The sequence below is a fragment of the Papilio polytes genome, unplaced genomic scaffold (genome assembly GCF_000836215.1).
Source record: "Papilio polytes unplaced genomic scaffold, Ppol_1.0 DF820889.1, whole genome shotgun sequence".
NCBI lineage: Eukaryota > Metazoa > Arthropoda > Insecta > Lepidoptera > Papilionidae > Papilio > Papilio polytes.
Genome location: NW_013528315.1, coordinates 1062052 through 1079838, shown reverse-complemented (window position 1 = coordinate 1079838; position 17787 = coordinate 1062052). Strand labels below are relative to the sequence as shown.

The 17787-nt window shown below is 34.7% G+C and overlaps 2 protein-coding genes across 2 annotated transcripts; one reads left to right on the top strand and one right to left on the bottom strand.

Moving 5' to 3' along the window:
* Window positions 1-1041: 1041 nt before the first annotated feature.
* LOC106110108 lies at window positions 1042-6482 on the bottom strand. The gene is made up of 8 exons (XM_013291820.1): window positions 6253-6482; window positions 5510-5689; window positions 5001-5086; window positions 4357-4527; window positions 3745-3888; window positions 3251-3391; window positions 1732-1854; window positions 1042-1553 (listed from the first exon to the last, which is right to left on the bottom strand). The coding sequence occupies exons 1-8, from the start codon at window positions 6331-6333 to the stop codon at window positions 1451-1453; spliced, it is 1029 nt and encodes a 342-aa protein (XP_013147274.1). The 5' UTR covers window positions 6334-6482; the 3' UTR covers window positions 1042-1450.
* A 1922-nt stretch (window positions 6483-8404) lies between these two features.
* LOC106110095 (staphylococcal nuclease domain-containing protein 1) lies at window positions 8405-16468 on the top strand. The gene is made up of 10 exons (XM_013291807.1): window positions 8405-8544; window positions 8873-8994; window positions 11520-11820; window positions 11970-12140; window positions 12223-12448; window positions 12528-12744; window positions 12838-13044; window positions 13120-14101; window positions 14227-14466; window positions 15703-16468. The coding sequence occupies exons 1-10, from the start codon at window positions 8500-8502 to the stop codon at window positions 15874-15876; spliced, it is 2685 nt and encodes an 894-aa protein (XP_013147261.1). The 5' UTR covers window positions 8405-8499; the 3' UTR covers window positions 15877-16468.
* The last annotated feature ends 1319 nt before the right edge of the window (window positions 16469-17787 follow it).

The following is a 17787-nucleotide window of genomic DNA, read 5'->3' as shown; positions in this document are numbered from 1 at the left end:
ATTGGAGTAACATCGTTTTTCCTTCTGTATTATAATTATTTCAACAATACCAAAGGTATACAGTCTTTGGGTCTAAACAAACTTACCAAAGTGTTTATTGTTGTAGTAATATAAAAATATCAGACTACAAAAGGTTAAAAGAAACATGGTTTGCAAGATAAACATTATTTATTGTTGAATTAACAATTACACTTGACATTTTTAATAACAAACAATTAGGACAAGTCTGTCATATTCCAAAAGCTCGCGACATAACTGAACCCGTAATTCAAACACTGCCTAGCCCGCTACGATCGACGCCATTTTTGAAATCATTATTTAGTACATCGGTTAATTATTTGATTGTTTGCTATTTAACAATACTGAGCATTCTGATACAGTTCTGAATATATAGCACTTAGTAAATATATTACAACTATTTAAAACCTCTTTAGTAATTTTAAATAAGGTAAATAAATCCTGACAAAAAGATGCAGATTATAGTAAATGTTTACATACAGGCAAAGTTACTACCAATAGAATTAAAAGATAAACTTTGTGAGATAAAAAATAAGCTGTTTATAGTTTGTCTAAATAAGATACGATTAGTTTGATAAATGACGCGTACGAGGTATCGAATTCAATTTGTATGAAAGCAAATGCCGTACTTGACAGGACTGTAGTGACGAAACAAACACGCTTAAAGAACAACTATGTACCGAACTCGAATATTTTTTTTTTATTAACTAATTTAGAGAACAATTAAAGTATTGATTACAGTGTAAGAAATTTAGTGATGACAGAAATAATAGCGAAATCAAATTCGATTACGTAGGACTGCAATAGTAATAATCATTTATTTACTCATTAATTGTTATGGTCATTATTGATTTGAGAAAACCGTATTTTTTTAAATACATACGTTATAACTATGAATCTATCGATTCCAACTTCTATAAGAATAAATATCGATAAGATTCATAACTGATTTTACAACCCATCCCTATTAAATTTGAAATGAATTGTCAAACTAATCTAAATTATTTAGACAAACTGTAGTTAGTTAACTTCCAGTATACATATGATCAGTATTACGTTATTTTACACAACTGATAAATACGTATAAAAAAATGTAAAAGTGTCTTTCTGTAGATGATCTAACACTTAGCATTCAACTGTAACCTTAATAACTATGACGTCGTCTGTAAATACAATTGTATGCTGATAAATAAAATCCGAAGCTTGGGCAGCGTGCAAAATAAAGTAATTTTAAAACCTCTACGTACAAAATAAATATAATTTCATCGTGACTTGTCAGAGTTTTTTAAACCAAAATGTAGCAAATGGTATTTGTAAGCGACAGAGGAACTGCAAATAAGCTGTACAACATACGATGGATAAAAAACTGCATGGTAATAAGGTGGAAAAACAGCGTAAATAAAATCATGTAAAAGGGTACAACGATGCGGATTCAGTACACTTTCAATTGATTTTTGTCGTCAAAGCCGGCGGAGTGGCCTGCGTTTCGGACGATGAACGAGTTGCCATCGAAATGCATGCGCCGCTCCCCGCGACTGCAATCAAAACATCAATAAATTGACATTCAGAAAGTCTCATTTGAAATCTAAAGCATCATATTCAGCTACACGATCTATAGATCTAATTATCTATAGATCGTGTAGCTTTAAACATAACTTAGAAGTAGGTATAGCAAACATAATTTTAGAGAGATTTGTAGAAGTATAAACTTACCGTACAAATAAATGCTGCGTCTGGCCAAGGGAGGCCGTGCAATGCACAAACGGGCTGGTGATAGATGCAGATCCGTTGCTAGGGCTGGTACGTAGTTGATATTTGTGACTGCAGCGATGGATACTGAAGAAAATAAAAGTATATAAATTACTTCTTTTTTATGTCATAAGGTGTCAAACGAGTAAGTGGCCACCTGAATCCGCCGAAATAGCAAAGTCACCAGAGGGCATTTTATTGTAGATGCGTTGCCTACACTTAAATGGTAGGAGAGGATATTTCCCTTTCCCGTGCGTCTCCTTCACCGTCAAATACATTTCCTTCCCATTTCTTGCTCTCAAAAAAGTGTGGAAAGGGACTAAAACTAGGTCTCCGGGTACACACTCATCAGACTGTAAGCCGAATTGCTTCCACTTCACACCTGTCTTCTGTGTGGTCGTAGTATTTCACCGGGCGAGCCAACCCATTCGTACGTTCTCTACCACTTTTAACTAGCTGTTGCTCGTGACTTCACCCGCGTCAAATTAAAAAAATAATAAAAATGTAGCCTATGTTATTCAATGATAATGTAACTTTTGAATGATTAAAGAATTTTTCAAAACCACCCTGTAGTTTATTATTTCAATACATACACACATACAAATCTTTCATCTTTATATTAGTATAGATATAATAATGTGTTGAACATAGGCGATAAACAAATTTATCATAAACTAGCTTTCGCCCGTGACTTCAACCACGTAGATTTAAAAAAAGAAAAAGAAATAGCCTTTGTGTACTTTCAGACTATCCTCTACATCTATGGCAAATTTCATCGAAATCCGTTCAGCCGTTTAAACTACAAACTCAAATATCCATCATCCATCCATCCATCCATCTAAACTTTTCGAATACAGGTCAACCTACAAACTGTCAGTCAAAATATTTCTCTATTAAGATCGAAAGCAATCGAATACTGATAGTACAAGGTGGCACACCTTTTCCCATAACATATTCTCCATAGGCCAAACATATTTATTCAGTTAAAAAATATCTTCGGTAATGGAATCGTTAATTTCCTTCCCCCAGCTCCCGTAATGGAAAAAAACAACAAATATCCTTAAGAAATTAAAGTCGAAATGCCTTAATTTCAAGTGTATGTACATTATACTCGGTAAATACTGATGCTGTATTCGAACATCTAAAATTCATTTGCCTACATTTGATATTAAATATGACGTCCATCAGGTGAGATAGATAACTCCTAGCGGTATATGTTATGCATCGAACGGCGCAGAACTGCAATCTCTCACATAATAAATCTGTTGCGTCGCAGTATTGATTAAACGGTAAACGCTCTTGTATATACATTCATACTTCAGTATATTTATATATGGCCGTCTCACCTGCGGGAGGCAAATTATTTCCAGGCCAACGGCCACGTCCTGTAACTTAGCCCTGCCAGTTTTAGTTATTTTACATATTTACTAGAACATTTTCCTTATATTCGCAAAGATAATAGCACTAAAAATTTCAAACGTACCGTACTAGGCCGTCTGCTGTTTGGCTGACACGCACGTTATTGATGATCCAATTGTCAATGCCGTCGTCAGTAAGCCAGTACTGCATGGCCTGCAGTAGCGACAGCGCCTTGTTCACGTACGATGGCCCATGACCAGATTCACTGCACAATACAAACCTTTAGACCTCTTACATAGTGACGAATTACATGACCCAAACCGCGCGTAACAGATCCTTGAAACATTGTCAGTAAGCCTATTTTTAGATCATCTGAAAGCTATTTAGATGTCTGTCGCACTTAATGTAGCAATAGCCTCCCTTAGTGTAGATTATATATCAAAAATCAACACTAAGCGACCTCCTAGCTATGAATTAACCACACTAGAGCTAGCATCTAAAGCGTACCTATTGAAGCGCTCTGAAGATAAAAATATTAATATTCAGTACTGGTGTATAGTCATACCCTAATTCGGTTAAAAGTTGATTCATCGAAGAATGAGTATACAATATTTTTACTTGTAGAAAACGTTAAGCGTGAAGTCCTGGCTCATGTCGAGGAAGGTGTCAGTGGTGGTGCGCGTGCCGGCCGCGTCCACGAGGTACACCAGCGCGCACTGCTCCGCCGTAAACGATACCCCCTTGTACCACATTTTTGCGTACCTTTGATATAATCGAACACTAACATGAGAAATTATAGGAACCAATTAAAGAAGCGAGCGCAATATATTAGCTTTAGAAAATCGGTCGACTGTAAAAATTCTGTCCAAAACAAATTTATTTTTTTAATCATGTTGCCGTTTAACATCAAATAGGATGGTAAAACACGATGTTTGATTTTACTTTCATCATCATCATCTTTCTCTTTATCCTACTGCTTTAGCGTCAGCGCAACAGGTTTTTGTCCTCCAAATAACTATCATCCGTCATCTCAGTCATCACTCCCTTCTAGTTCATGTAACCTTTCACGCAATCCATCCATCTCTTTCTACCTCTACCACTACCTCCAACGGTGTACCCTTACACACTCATAACTAACATTTGTTTTATTTATGTAATAAGGTGGCAAACGAGCAAGCGGCCACCTGGGCGAACTAGCTATTCATTGGAAGCTGGAGTATAAGTACTAACTTATTGTTCCCCTGCTGATGATGTGCTTGTATCTCTACTCTGGAGCGGTAGTTGTAAACCCGTCCATTGGGATGTATGAGCGCGGCGGCAGCACCAGACTGCGACAACGCAAGCACAATGTTGTACTTCGCATTCGTTACTCGCACCGCGCCGTCAACCGTCATGTCGACCCTTAAACACAATACTTCAAATCAAACATTTCTTCTGTAACTACCAATTAACAGCTAGCACTCATATTTATTCACATTACTAGGAAGAAAGCACAATAACACTTGCCTTGGACCCCCGATCGGTCCAAAACTAGTTGGTGCCGCCATCGAAAAAATTTCCGTAAGTGCTAGCCGTTTTTAATTTTGTGTTTATGCATGTAGTTATAATAATGTCTCTCGATAGTTCAAATTATTTAGCATCTTCAATGTTTAGACATATTAAGCCAATGTTACTTGTGGGAATGATAGGAAGAAAATCATTCAAACGGTTCAAGACTATCGTTGCTTTAAAATCTTATGCCCTGCTATTTTAAGGTAAGTATTTTGGTGATGCCCAAAATCTATTGGCAGTCTTTTCTCTAAAACGTGCATTCAAATATCTATTCTAAGTGTAGAATCTGTAGAGTACTACGAGTATAACTGGTAGATACTTACTTAACCCTGTCTCTTAGCCTCAGACAGACCGTACCATGCGGCGTCACCGAAGCATTATACCGAGCTCCGCCAGCTACATCCGTCACCTATATTTTTCAATAAACGAGGTAAATAAATCGAAACGGAAAGACGAAGACGTGCCGAGCAACCTAGTTAATGGCATAGCTTTGTTTTAAATAACATTTACTAACGACGAAATTGTAATCTCTTCTTTTATTTCTTAGTACTTACCCATGAAATATGTTCGTAGGCAAAGTTGGCTAATCAACATTTATTTAGTTTGCCACTAGAGCCTAGAGCCACTTCTCCTGATGTTAAACGTATATTTAATTCCTCAAAAAGAAACCATAAAACCGCATCAGAAATATAAAGTTAATGACCGTATTAGGCCTTTGATTGTTCAGAGAAGACGTTACACTTAAATGTTAAAAAAGAAGTCTCCTTTGTAAAATATGGAATCCAAAATGGCTCGCGTTACCTGGCGAGAGTATAGTTGTATAAAAACTGACCTCTAAATCTCTCCATGTATCGGCATGATAGATATCGTCGCCGGGGTAGAAGGGAGCCTTGCGTTGCAGCGGAGCCCTCCACGGAGGCTGCCACGCCGCTGCGCCAACTAGCTCGGCCTGACCCAAACCACCTTCCAAAAATTTGCTGTAATCTTGAAACGCGGAGAGGTTGGATTCCTCCTGGAAGTAGGATGGTACACAATCTAATATAAACTGTTTGTACCCTCATTTTCCTCTGAAGAATAAACGGTATCAAATGACATTTACATTCTGGATAAAATCACTGTAATTTTTATGGTGTTTAAGATGTTAGTCTCTCGAATATTTTCGAACTTTTCTTTGAGACAGGTATACAAGTTCTAAGTAAATTGCAAACATTATGGCTGTTGAATAATCAAACTTTTTTCTAAAATAAACACTTCTCGTTACGACCTTGAAAGGTAGGAAGTTATTGAATCTTTTGCTTGTCTACCCGTGTGAATGTTTTTAGTGGAGAAAACAAGCTTAATATATATGTCGCAATATACTAAGAAAATGGACGATTTATTTTCTTTTCCTAATTTAATTTCGCAAGATCCCAGAGGAAGGTGTGTCAACATAATAACCGACGGTTAACAAACCCTCTGGATCGTTATGAAATAAATGAAATGATGTGAAAAATGTAACATTTCTCTGTAAATTGATAATTAAGTTCAAATGTTAATAAAATACAATGAAAAAAAGTAATAAAAACTATCCATCACCTGGTTATACGAATGAGCAGTGTAGACACTCCTTGGTCTCACGGGCATGGTCACTTCCTTTCTAAAATCTGTACTAGCCATTGTAACTCAAATCAAAGTAAATTTTAAACGATTCTTATCTGAAATAATAAATACATGAACCTCATGTAATAGCGTCAGTGGAAAATGCTACATAATACACAATACTTCATGTGGTTAAATTGAAACGAAAAAGTAATTTGTCATTTATTTCATTCCACATTTAAATATTACACTTCCTGTGACATTTCTGGCCAGTTATTAATATTTTAATGTTCATTCAAATTGTTACATATACATACAATGTCGTTGTAAAAAGTTTGCTTTTAAAAATAATTCGATTTTAAATTAATAGATAGGAATAACATAGCCATTTTAAATAGAAACATTTTACCGGAATTTCAGCAACTATAGTGGGACAAAAAAAACAGGATAATTTTTTTTCCATTGGCGTCACTCGCTTGATTTGCCTTTGTTTTGTCATTTCGTGTAAACAGTAAAACTTTATTTTAGAACTATAAATACGTGAAAAACGAATCAAGAAGACCATAACAAGAATTATTTTTCCAGATTTTAGTAATGTTTACCAAAGAAACTCTGTTATGTGATAACTTGTATTGATAATTAAAAGGTATTGTGAGTTCCCTAATTCGTTGTTTTAAGATATTTTCAAATTTGCAATTGTTATCTAGAAAAAAAGGTACGTTTATGTTTGTGTTGCTTAATTAATCTTGGTACTTTTCCGGCAAACTAATTATTTATTTATTTTTGGATAACTGAAATTTGAAACTGATATTGAAATCAGATAACTATGCAATTTGGAAAAAACAGTTGGGAAAGAAAGTTGATAAGAGCGGCTCTTAGTCGTGGTCCCAAACAAGTTCCGAACTAAAGAATTTGTAAAATTGCTAAAAGAAATCCTGTACTAATTCTAAGTATATATCTAAGACCAAGCCAGAACTCTATATGAAATGCAAAATATTGCCAATAGGGCTTAGTGGCATATCTCATTATGTTTGTATCTACTATTTTAGCTAAAATTGTTTTCTTAATTTAAAGAACGATTAAGCATATCGAATAGTATGTGTTAATCTATCATTTAAGGTCCATATGTTAATCAAAGTTATTTATTGTAATGACTTCTGATCATAGAGGTAAATTTCGTCAGTTATCATTTAAAACAAAAAAATCATTAGCTAAATTACATTGATGTATAATTATTATTAACGTAATCACTAAAAGACTCATCGTTCTAACCATATTGAAAACTACCATTCCGTCCCGGATTCGCCCAGGTTGCAAATAATAATAGCGTGACAAATAAAAAGATTTTTTTTTGTTGCTTTATTACCCTCTTTGTCTTGTTTTATAATTTAGTAAAGACCCTACCAAAAGGGCCACGCCCAACATGTAGGCTGTTTTACGGATAGGCTTATTGTTTGTGAACAAGACATTTTACAAATTCGTCCGAAATAAATAATAAAAAAAGAAAAACACGTCCACAAAGATACGACTTTGCAATCGTCATTAGTAATTAACTTTTGATCACGATTCTAAGTCTTGTGATGGCTCGAACCGACCTAAATATAATTAAGGAATATTGTTCAAGGAGCCTTAATGCCGAAAGAAGAATAAAATTTCTGTACCAAAAAGTAATTCAAATTTCCGCGATTGTGTTCATTTTTATTAAGCAAACATTTTCCATTAAAAACATATACATTTATCTAGAAAGTGATTTCCGAACGTAGCTTTGTTATCGACCTGTTACACCAGCAATACCGTCACGCCGGAAGTTTAACAAATAATAAGTAATATTAATTCATTTGTTCTGGCAACACTGCTTGTCAGAAAATACTTTGGGTCAAATCCAACGGAATCATAACTCGTCAAGTGACATTTTAAAACGTACACAATCTTTACTTTTCTGAAAAATAGGATATATTCACCATTTACATATATTAGAGATTCTTTTACGAAATATGTTTAAAAAAGCACTGTTTAAAACGCTAGAGGAAAGAATATAATTTTCACATTTTCTGGAATTTCTCCAGTCACTTCCGGTAGGGTGAAAGTACAAGCAGTCGTTACTCTATGTTTTCTACTGTATATTTTGAATGTGGAAACACCGGTGGCACGCCACACGCCACGTTTCGCCAGTCTTATTAGTTCATTCCTGTGTAATAGTTGATAGCTTTTCAGTTCTTCATTTGGTTCAATAACTTAGTCAAGATGAGTGCTCCAGCACCAATTTATAAGAGCGGAGTTGCTAAAATGGTAATATAAATTTACTTTAGATATTTATATTTATTTTTGCATTTAGTGTGCTGTAATGAATATCGTGATACCTCGTGCCGATCTCCTAGTCCCACATTGCCCCGTTGGCACTGTTCATACTTTGAGCATATGTTACCTATTTTTATAAATAAATGTTTTATTCTTGCCCTATCTGATTTATGCATTGTTATTTTAGCATTAATACTTATTTGTGCGGATTAAGTGTATTTTTAGGACATTGCATTGTGGGAATCATATTGTGGTTCTCAAACTTTTCAACGTATTGGTGAATGTAAAGTGCATTGTAACATTGCATTTCGCGTTGCAGGTGTTATCTGGCGATACCGTGATTATAAGAGGCCAACCACAAGGCGGGCCGCCTCCCGAAAAAACCCTCTCGCTGTCGGGCATTACCGCACCCAAACTCGCCCGTCAGAAAACAGTCAACAAGTAAGTCTCTCATGCCTTTTATTGTCTTTATATTGAATGTATAAATGTTTTATTGCATTGAAATATAATATAACAAGGTTTTTTTTTATTGATGGTACATTTTTACAACGGATTTCCAGGTTAAGACGTGGCCGAGCGTCAAATGCATTTAGCGCTCATTACGTCTGAAACTTAGAGATAATATCTAGCTGATATTGTGATTAATTAATATTAATTTTGCTAATGGCCACTTTTACTTTAGACAAAATATTGCAATGTAGCTGAGCGCCAAATGCATTTAGCTTGAGCCTTTACTATCTTTTATGCTGTTGCCTATATATTAAGTTCACCTCAAATTTAGCAGCTGTGCAAGATACTGCTATGAATCCAATTTTAACTTTGAACCCAATTTCAACTAAAGCATCTGTGATATAGAGTACCAACAAATATAATTGTAGACAAATCTAAATGAAAGTAATAAGTTCCTATAGCTATAACAAAAATGTTCCATAAACTTACAAATGACAACTTCAAGCATTTTTTTACTTATGACTGCAATAGATAGAAATGAAAAAAAAAAATATCTCAATGCTAATCTAAAAATGCTGTGATTCCAAGATACTCAAGATTTCCAAATACATCATGTTAATTTTCTCTATTGTTCAACTTTGAATAAACAATTAAAATCATTATCAATGTATAGTTTTGCTATAATGTAGCAAATAATTAGAAAACAAGTGAAGATTAAGTATAGGTAAACAATTTCCATTTAGTGCTATTCTTGCTGGCTCTAGGTCAATACAGCTATGAATATTGACTTCTGGCACAGATTTTGCAATATGCAGTTATACTTTGTGCAATGCTATAGGCGTGGCATGTCACTTTCTTTTACTACATAGATATTATTTTGCCTTGTCACTGTCTTCATTCATCTATTTAATACTACCTATTGCCTGCCAGTGTCTGTGTGGAATTAAACAAAAACAAAAATAAGCAGCTTATTCATTCTTTCAGACTGTCAATACAGAACATCGGTTTCAAAATTTCATTGAGTCTGAGATACCTTGCAACATATATCCATGCCTTCATACTAATATTATAAATGTGAAAGTTTAGATGATATGATGATAGATTGATGGATGTATGTATGATTGCTTGTTAGAGTTCATAGCCTAAACTGCCAAACAGATCTTAATGAAAGTTGGCATAGATGTAGAGGATAGTCTGGAAGAATACATAGGCTACTTGGTTTTGTTTTTTTTACTACTACGCGGACGGAGTCGCGGGCGAAAGCTTGTATTATTATATGATAACCTCTGAAGCGAAATTTCTAATTTGTTAAGAAATGTAAAAACTACATCCAGATTATCAACAATACTTTTAAATTAGTATTAAAATATCTATTAATTCCAGTTATTATCTTTAAAAATAATAGGAGAAACAAAAAATGAGAATAATGATTTTTTTTATGGAAATGCAAATTCTAGGTTATGTTCTAGAAATGCAGTTTTGCTAGTTCCATTAAATTGTTCATCAATTCAAATAATGTCAATTTAATTTAAGTTATTTACTTGTAAACTACATTTTTTCCATGAATTGCATGTTTAATATGCACAAGGAAATATAACAATTGTGTATATATTTTTTTACAAAAATAATGTTCATGCTTAAAATGCTTAAAACAGTAAATAACAACATGCTAAAAACAGTTATTCAAAAAAATCATCGTTTAAAGTAACTATGCTGCATTCCTATCGTTTAAAATAATGTACAAAGTTCAAATGTACATGCACATTTTAGTTTATGTTATTACTGGTTGTTTTCAACATGTTTTTATTTGACTTGCCCTTTTGTTAATTAATTGTTTGTTAATGAAATAAGCCTAATATCCCAAGAAATATATAAATACTAATGATAAAGGTATTGTTGATGTTCAAATTTTGCAGTGATAATTTGTTAAGTAATAAGACTAATGTAAGTTATAACAAATTACCACAATAAGTTGGGCGCTTAAAGCTTCCAATTATGTAAAGATTATTGAATATACAAAAATCAAAACCAAAAAAGATTTTTTTTGAAAATACAGGTTTGTGGCAATCTAAACTACAGGGTAATTTTAAGTATTCCTGTTAGGACGCGATATAGGGGGTAATTTGTGATAATTTGGACCCCAATATGCATTAAAAAAAACTTGACCATTTATGCGGTACAATGATTTTAAATTTTTTTAAGAATAAGTCAAAAATGCAACTTCAAAAATCAATTAAAACAGACTATCAGTTATAACTTCATTATTTCATAACATTAATAAAAGTTATTAAAAACTGGTTATTTAACATTATAAAAACATCAATTATGATCCAAATTAAAAAATGCGAGCTGAAGAACCATTTTACTTCAATTTTTTTAGAGATTAATCTATCACCTCCTAGTGGGAATATATTGAATTACCAATAACCCTGTATATAAACACAGTATGGTGGCCAGCTCCTGTAATGAAATAAAGACTTAATTTAATTGAAAGCAAAAAATTGTTTGTGTTGTAGCAATACTGAAACAAAGGATGAACCATTTGGATGGGAAGCTCGGGAGTTTCTGAGAAAGAAGTTGGTTGGCAAATCAATCATATTCACTTCCGAAAAACCCCCCAATGCAACAAGAGAGTATGGTTCAATTTGGATAGGAAAGGATCCCACAAAAGATGAAAATGTAATAGAATCACTGCTGGCTGAAGGATTAGTGAAAGTGAGAGAAAGCAGCCGAAACTTTCCACCTATGAAGAAACTAGTTGAAATAGAAGATGCTGCACGAGCGCAAGGAAAAGGTCTATGGGGTACTGATATCCAGGTTAGTAAATCCTACAAAGCAATTGTTGTATAAGAAATGAATAATGATAATAAAAATGTACTCAATGATAACAAATTATGATTTTACTTGTTCGATATTCATATTGGTTGAGAAGCAAAGAGGATAGTCACATTGTTTTATATTTTTAGAAACATATCAGGGATATTAAGTGGACCATTGATAATCCCAAACAATTTGTAAACAAACATAATGGCCAGCCCATCAAAGCTGTTATGGAATATGTCCGAGATGGATCCACTGTGCGATTGACATTACTACCCGATTACTACACAATCACCTTGATGATGTCCGGAATCAGAGTAAGTATATTTATGATATTGAGGACATTATGTTACTATATTTTTTATAAAAGTCATTTTAACCAACAAATATTTTGTGTAGTGCCCTGCAATTAAGCAAGATGGAGAATCAGAGCCATACGCTGAAGAAGCGAGATACTTTGTAGAGTCTAAATTGCTGCAGCAAGATGTTGAAGTAATTCTGGAATCAGTTAACAACGCATATTTCGTGGGAACCATCTTACATCCCGGTGGGAACATTGCTGAAGCTCTGCTTAAACAAGGATTTGCAAAATGTGTTGATTGGTCCCTGGCAGTTATGAAGTCTGGTATGTATAATCAAACTTTTTTACATTTATTCACTAAAATATAACATCAATATGATTTTATGTAATTTACATTAATTAGGTGCTGCCACGCTGAGAGCCGCCGAGAAAGTAGCGAAGGAAGCGAAACTCCGCATCTGGACTAAGTACATATCGAATGCGCCGATTATTTCACCTAAAGACAAAGAGTTCACAGGAGTAGTGTTAGAGATCATGAACGGAGATGCTCTCATGATTAAATTATCTAATGGTACAACTAAGAAGATATTTTTGGCTAGCATCAGACCACCACGTGAAAAGTAAGAACAGCTGTTCACAAATGCAGCATTATTATTTAATAAAGTAATAATGACTTTAAAATATTTTTATATAATTAATTTAAACATTTTTAGGAACAATGGTCAGGATGAAGAAGCAAAGCAGTCACCGAGACCAAAAGGATTTAAACCTTTGTATGAAATTCCTTGGATGTATGAAGCTCGAGAATTCTTAAGGAAGAAGCTCATTGGCAAGAAAGTGAGTGTGACAGTTGACTACATTCAGCCTGCTAAAGACACCTACCCAGCTAAGACTTGCTGCACAGTCATGGCCGGAGCAACGTAAGTGTAATTCCACATTATTTTATTTGTTATTACAACATACACGGATTAATTAACTTTTAATTTTATTAATAGCAATATCGCCGAAGCACTTGTGTCCAAGGGATATGCAACTGTTGTAAGATACAGAAATGACAATGACCAGAGAAGCTCCCATTATGACAAGCTGCTGGAATCAGAATTAAAGGCTCAAAAGGCAGCCATTGGATTACACGCCAAGAAAGATATTCCCACCCATCGCATTCAAGATACCAGCGGGGATCCTGCTAAAGCAAGGAAATTCTTACCTTTCCTCAAGAGAATACAGAAAACCGAGGCTGTTGTTGAGTTCGTCGCCAGCGGCTCTAGGCTTCGTCTGTACATTCCCAAAGAGTCTGTACTTGTTACATTCTTATTGGCCGGAGTTGTATGCCCTAGAGGCGCCCGTCCCAGTGCTAGCGGGGGACCTATGCAACTTGCTGAGCCGCATGGTGAAGAAGCCCTTCAGTTCACAAAAGAGAAATGCCTCCAACGCGATGTGTATGTAACCATTGAGGATATGGACAAGGCGGGTAGTTTCATCGGCTGGCTCTGGATCGAAAATGAGAACATGTCGGTTTCCCTTGTTGAGCATGGACTTGCCACTATGCATCATGCCGCAGAGTCTTCTGAATACGCGCGAGCTATTAAGACAGCCGAAGAGACCGCTAAAATGAAGCGTATTGGATTGTGGAGAGATTTCATTGAGGTTGATCAAGAAATCGAGAAGGAGCACAACACGCCTATAGTTGAACGCATTGTCAATTACGACAAAGTTATCGTCACTGTTGTGAAGCCAGATGGCAACTTCTACGTCCAGAATATAGATCTTATTCCTAAATTGGAGGCTCTGATGGAAAGGATGCACCATGATTTTAAGAATTGCAGCAGCCCGATGCCGGGCTCATTCGTACCGCGGAAGGGATACATGTGCGCGGCTCGCTTCACAGCTGACGACAATTGGTACAGGGCTAAGATTGAAAAGGTCACTGAAGATGGATATGCTCATATCTTCTACATTGATTACGGAAACAGAGAGGTAAATATATAAGTTATAACTGGTTACATTACTTTATGGTATATAAATGCGAAAGTTTAGATAGATGGATGGATGTTTGTTAGCCGATGCTTATTTTTGTTTTAACAAAATGTTTTGTTGATTAGATACTGGACTTCACCCGGCTGGCTCCGATGCCTCCAAACATGGACATCGAGCCGCCGTACGTTAGCGAGTACGTACTGAGCTGTATAAAGCTGCCGAGTGACGCTGACGAGCTGCGCGAGGCGATGCGCGCCTTCTGCGCCGACACGCTCAACAAGAAGCTGTTGCTGAACATTGAGTCGCGCGGCACGCCGCCGGCAGTCACACTCGTTGACGCCTCCACCAAATGCGACATTGGAAAGGTAAACTTGAGTTTTTTGATTCCAGGTTTGGGGGGAGAGAATCTTCAAAATTATCCTGCCTCTTGGCAGAGGCATAATCTTACTGATATGAACGCGAAAGTTTAGATGAGTGGATGGATGGATGTTTTTATGTTAGAATTTTTAGCCTAAATGGCTGTAGAGCATAGACTGGAAGAACTTATAGGCTACTTGTTTTTGTTTTTTAATTCCACACGAACAGACTCGCGGGCGAAAGCTAGTTATGATATTTCACTAAAACACCCAACCATCTTCAAATGCATCTCTGAAGTTCTCTCTAATCTCTAACAAAATGCTCTCTGATCATTCACTCGCATATGTATTTCCTAGTGTTACTTCTAACAGACAGTAGTTCTGCGTGTAAAGAAATGTTCTTTCTTGCATGTGATTGGAACTACAAGCAAATTATCAATAATATTAAATGAATATGACCATGATGTCATATTAATGTACTGCATAGTAATTCATTACTGGCTACAATTTTCTCTCAAGTGTTTTACAATGAAGTATCTTGCAAAGATATTTTTAGATTTAAATAGTTATTTTTGGTGTGAATAGAACTTAGAGATCATTTGAAATTTGTTAAAAATATGAGAGAACTTGAAAGCTGAGAATTCATAATAATGTGTTAGTATTATGTAACTAACATTAAGATATTTGTAGTACTTTCCTTCCGTACTTTCAAGGATTTGAGGTAACATAAAACATTTATAATTAAGATCCTTTGTGCTTGCGCTCTGACAGTCTTAACTCAAGACCATATTATAGATATAATTTGTCCACCACATCAACAGACTATCGGTGATATATGCCTAATAAGAAAAGAAATAAGAGGGAAGACAATCAAAAAGACTTATATAATATTACTAATTAGGTACAAGGAATATTAAACATTGCCACTAATAAAAGGCAATTTTTGTGAATCTCGAGTACATTCACTTGTTTCTTAGTCCCGATCCCAGAAGATCCACTTCAATTAAATTATGCTAGGAAGCTAATGTCAGTGATTTTTATTATAGAAGTAAAACCTCTTTAAATTGAAAAATAAATTGCTAAAGACTTAGGTTACATTCTACTTTTGGTTATAAAATATATATGTAGGTGTATAGCGGGTTGTAACTTTGACTGTGAATGAACTGATTTTCAACTTATGGAGGTTTGACTTTGTATTTGATTGCTGTGTGTTATTTGCTTGTAATATAAAATGTGTGTGTTCAGAACCTGATCCGAGAGGGTCTGGTGCTGATGGATTACACCCGGGAGCCGCGGCTCGCTTCGCTGATGGGCGAGTACCGTGCTGCGCAAGAGCACGCGAAGAAGTCGCGTCTCAAGCTGTGGCGGCACGGAAACATCGTCGAGGATGACGCGGTCGAGTTTGAAGCGCATCGCTAGCATACGTATGTGTGGTTCGATGTAACCGCAACAGCAATGCACCGGCGTACCTGTCCTACTTGCTCCGAACCCCCAGACATCTTAAAAGTCCTCAAGGACTTCCTCTAAATTAATAAACTCTTACCCTCCCATATTACATATGAATGAACTCTGATTAAATGTATAACCGATGTGAGAGAGGACACACTCCAATAGTTGTTTGTGAATTTGAATTCGGTTGTCGTGTGGGCAACCAGTTAGCCGTGACCCGTGACGACGTTGCGCGTACTTTGCTTTTCTTAGTGAAATATTTAATAACTCGATGTACCTTTTTTAATGTAAAGTATCTAGTACGAGAGTAAGTTCTGTTGAAATATCAAATATTTATAGAGTTCTTTTAATTTATTTACAATTTTGTTTGATCAAAATACTTTATTAAGAGTTCACCACCGCTTAACCACAGAGTAGAAAAAAGCGTACAAAGAGAAAGCTTCTTGAGAATGTTTATGTCTATTTTGTTAGGATGGTCACAATACATTACGACTAATTAAGTGTTTTTTTTTTTAAATAGATAAATTGTCACTACACAAATCTAAAAATAAAATACCTTTTTCAATTCAGCCAGTGGTCATGCACAGATGCATGCAATTGTTGATTCGATTCTCGCGATAGTTTGAAGCTTTGACTTTGTAAGTTTTACTGCTAATGTGACTAAACACTCCATACCTGTTTTTAAAAAGATTTACACGTTATCTTTGGGAGTTTCATAAGTTAATTATTAGAAAATATGTTTTTTCTATGAAATAATATTTTTATTTTTTTTATATGTATAGATGATTTTTATAGGATATGTAAAATTGGTTTCTACTTACACGTGTCCTTGTCCCCATGAGAGATCACTGCCGATGTGTTTTATATTATAATGAATTTTTATATAATTGAGATTTTTAAAAGGAAATATATATTTTTTATTCTCTCATGGGGGATGAATGATATTATAGATTTTATATATATCTAGTGAAATAAAATAATATTCCATGATCTATTATTATCTAATATTATATTCTATTGGATTTTAAAATAGAAATTTCATAATATTACATAAATAAATTAAAGCGCTTAGGATGTGTATGCATTTATCACATTTTATCTATATATAAAGTAGATTTTTTTGTTAATATTAATAGAATTGGATGTCGTTAAACAATTAGATATATGTGTCCTGTAACAATGTTAAACAATTTCAAGATGTTCGTAAAATAATGTGCGATTTGCCTACCTCTGTCTCACTATTCAGAAATTATATGATTGGATGTAACTTGAAATACCTACTGCATTATAAGTTGATAATTAAATAAACTCTAATGAATACATACTCATATATTGTTTTATTACTTCATAAAACTGTCTTACAGACGTCATGTACAAAGTGGTACTTGGTGTATGAATGCCTTGTACAAATGAAGAAATTATTGAATAAAAATAAGAGTGTTTCCTGATGAGCCGATCAACCCATTGAGTTAGGAACAAAAATCCCAATGAACCAAGAATAAGGGCATTGCGTTATCAAGAATTACTTCAATTAACATGAATATGACCGTATTACGTAAGTAAATAAGCAAAAAATTAAATGAAATTATATAGTGATTACTCAAATAAGCAACTGTGGCAGTTTTAATATATTATACGACATAATAATCCATGAAACGAAAACTGCTTTTTTCTAGGCGACTGCAGGAAAAAATCGTACGTAGTTTATTTAAAAAAAAAGATTGATAACCTTTTGGAGGTCGATTAAAAATGAAAATAAATCTTTAGTACTGAATAATGGAATTTCGATCGATGGGCGAGTATTAGTGTTTATAAAGAAGGTTAATATTTGTGTATAAAGAGCGAACGTTGATGCAGATTAAAAGAATACCCGTCTAAGAT

Coding starts and splice junctions, on each gene's coding strand:
- LOC106110108 (XM_013291820.1), bottom strand. CDS start 6,333: ATGGCTAGTACAGATTTTAGAAAGGAAGTGACCATGCCCGTGAGACCA. Junction 3,392..3,744: donor ACGCTTAACGTTTTCTACAA/GTAAAAATATTG, acceptor TGTATTGTGCAG/TGAATCTGGTCATGGGCCAT. Junction 1,554..1,731: donor ACGCAGCATTTATTTGTACG/GTAAGTTTATAC, acceptor TTTTGATTGCAG/TCGCGGGGAGCGGCGCATGC.
- LOC106110095 (XM_013291807.1), top strand. CDS start 8,500: ATGAGTGCTCCAGCACCAATTTATAAGAGCGGAGTTGCTAAAATG. Junction 8,995..11,519: donor CGTCAGAAAACAGTCAACAA/GTAAGTCTCTCA, acceptor TTTGTGTTGTAG/CAATACTGAAACAAAGGATG. Junction 12,745..12,837: donor ATCAGACCACCACGTGAAAA/GTAAGAACAGCT, acceptor AAACATTTTTAG/GAACAATGGTCAGGATGAAG.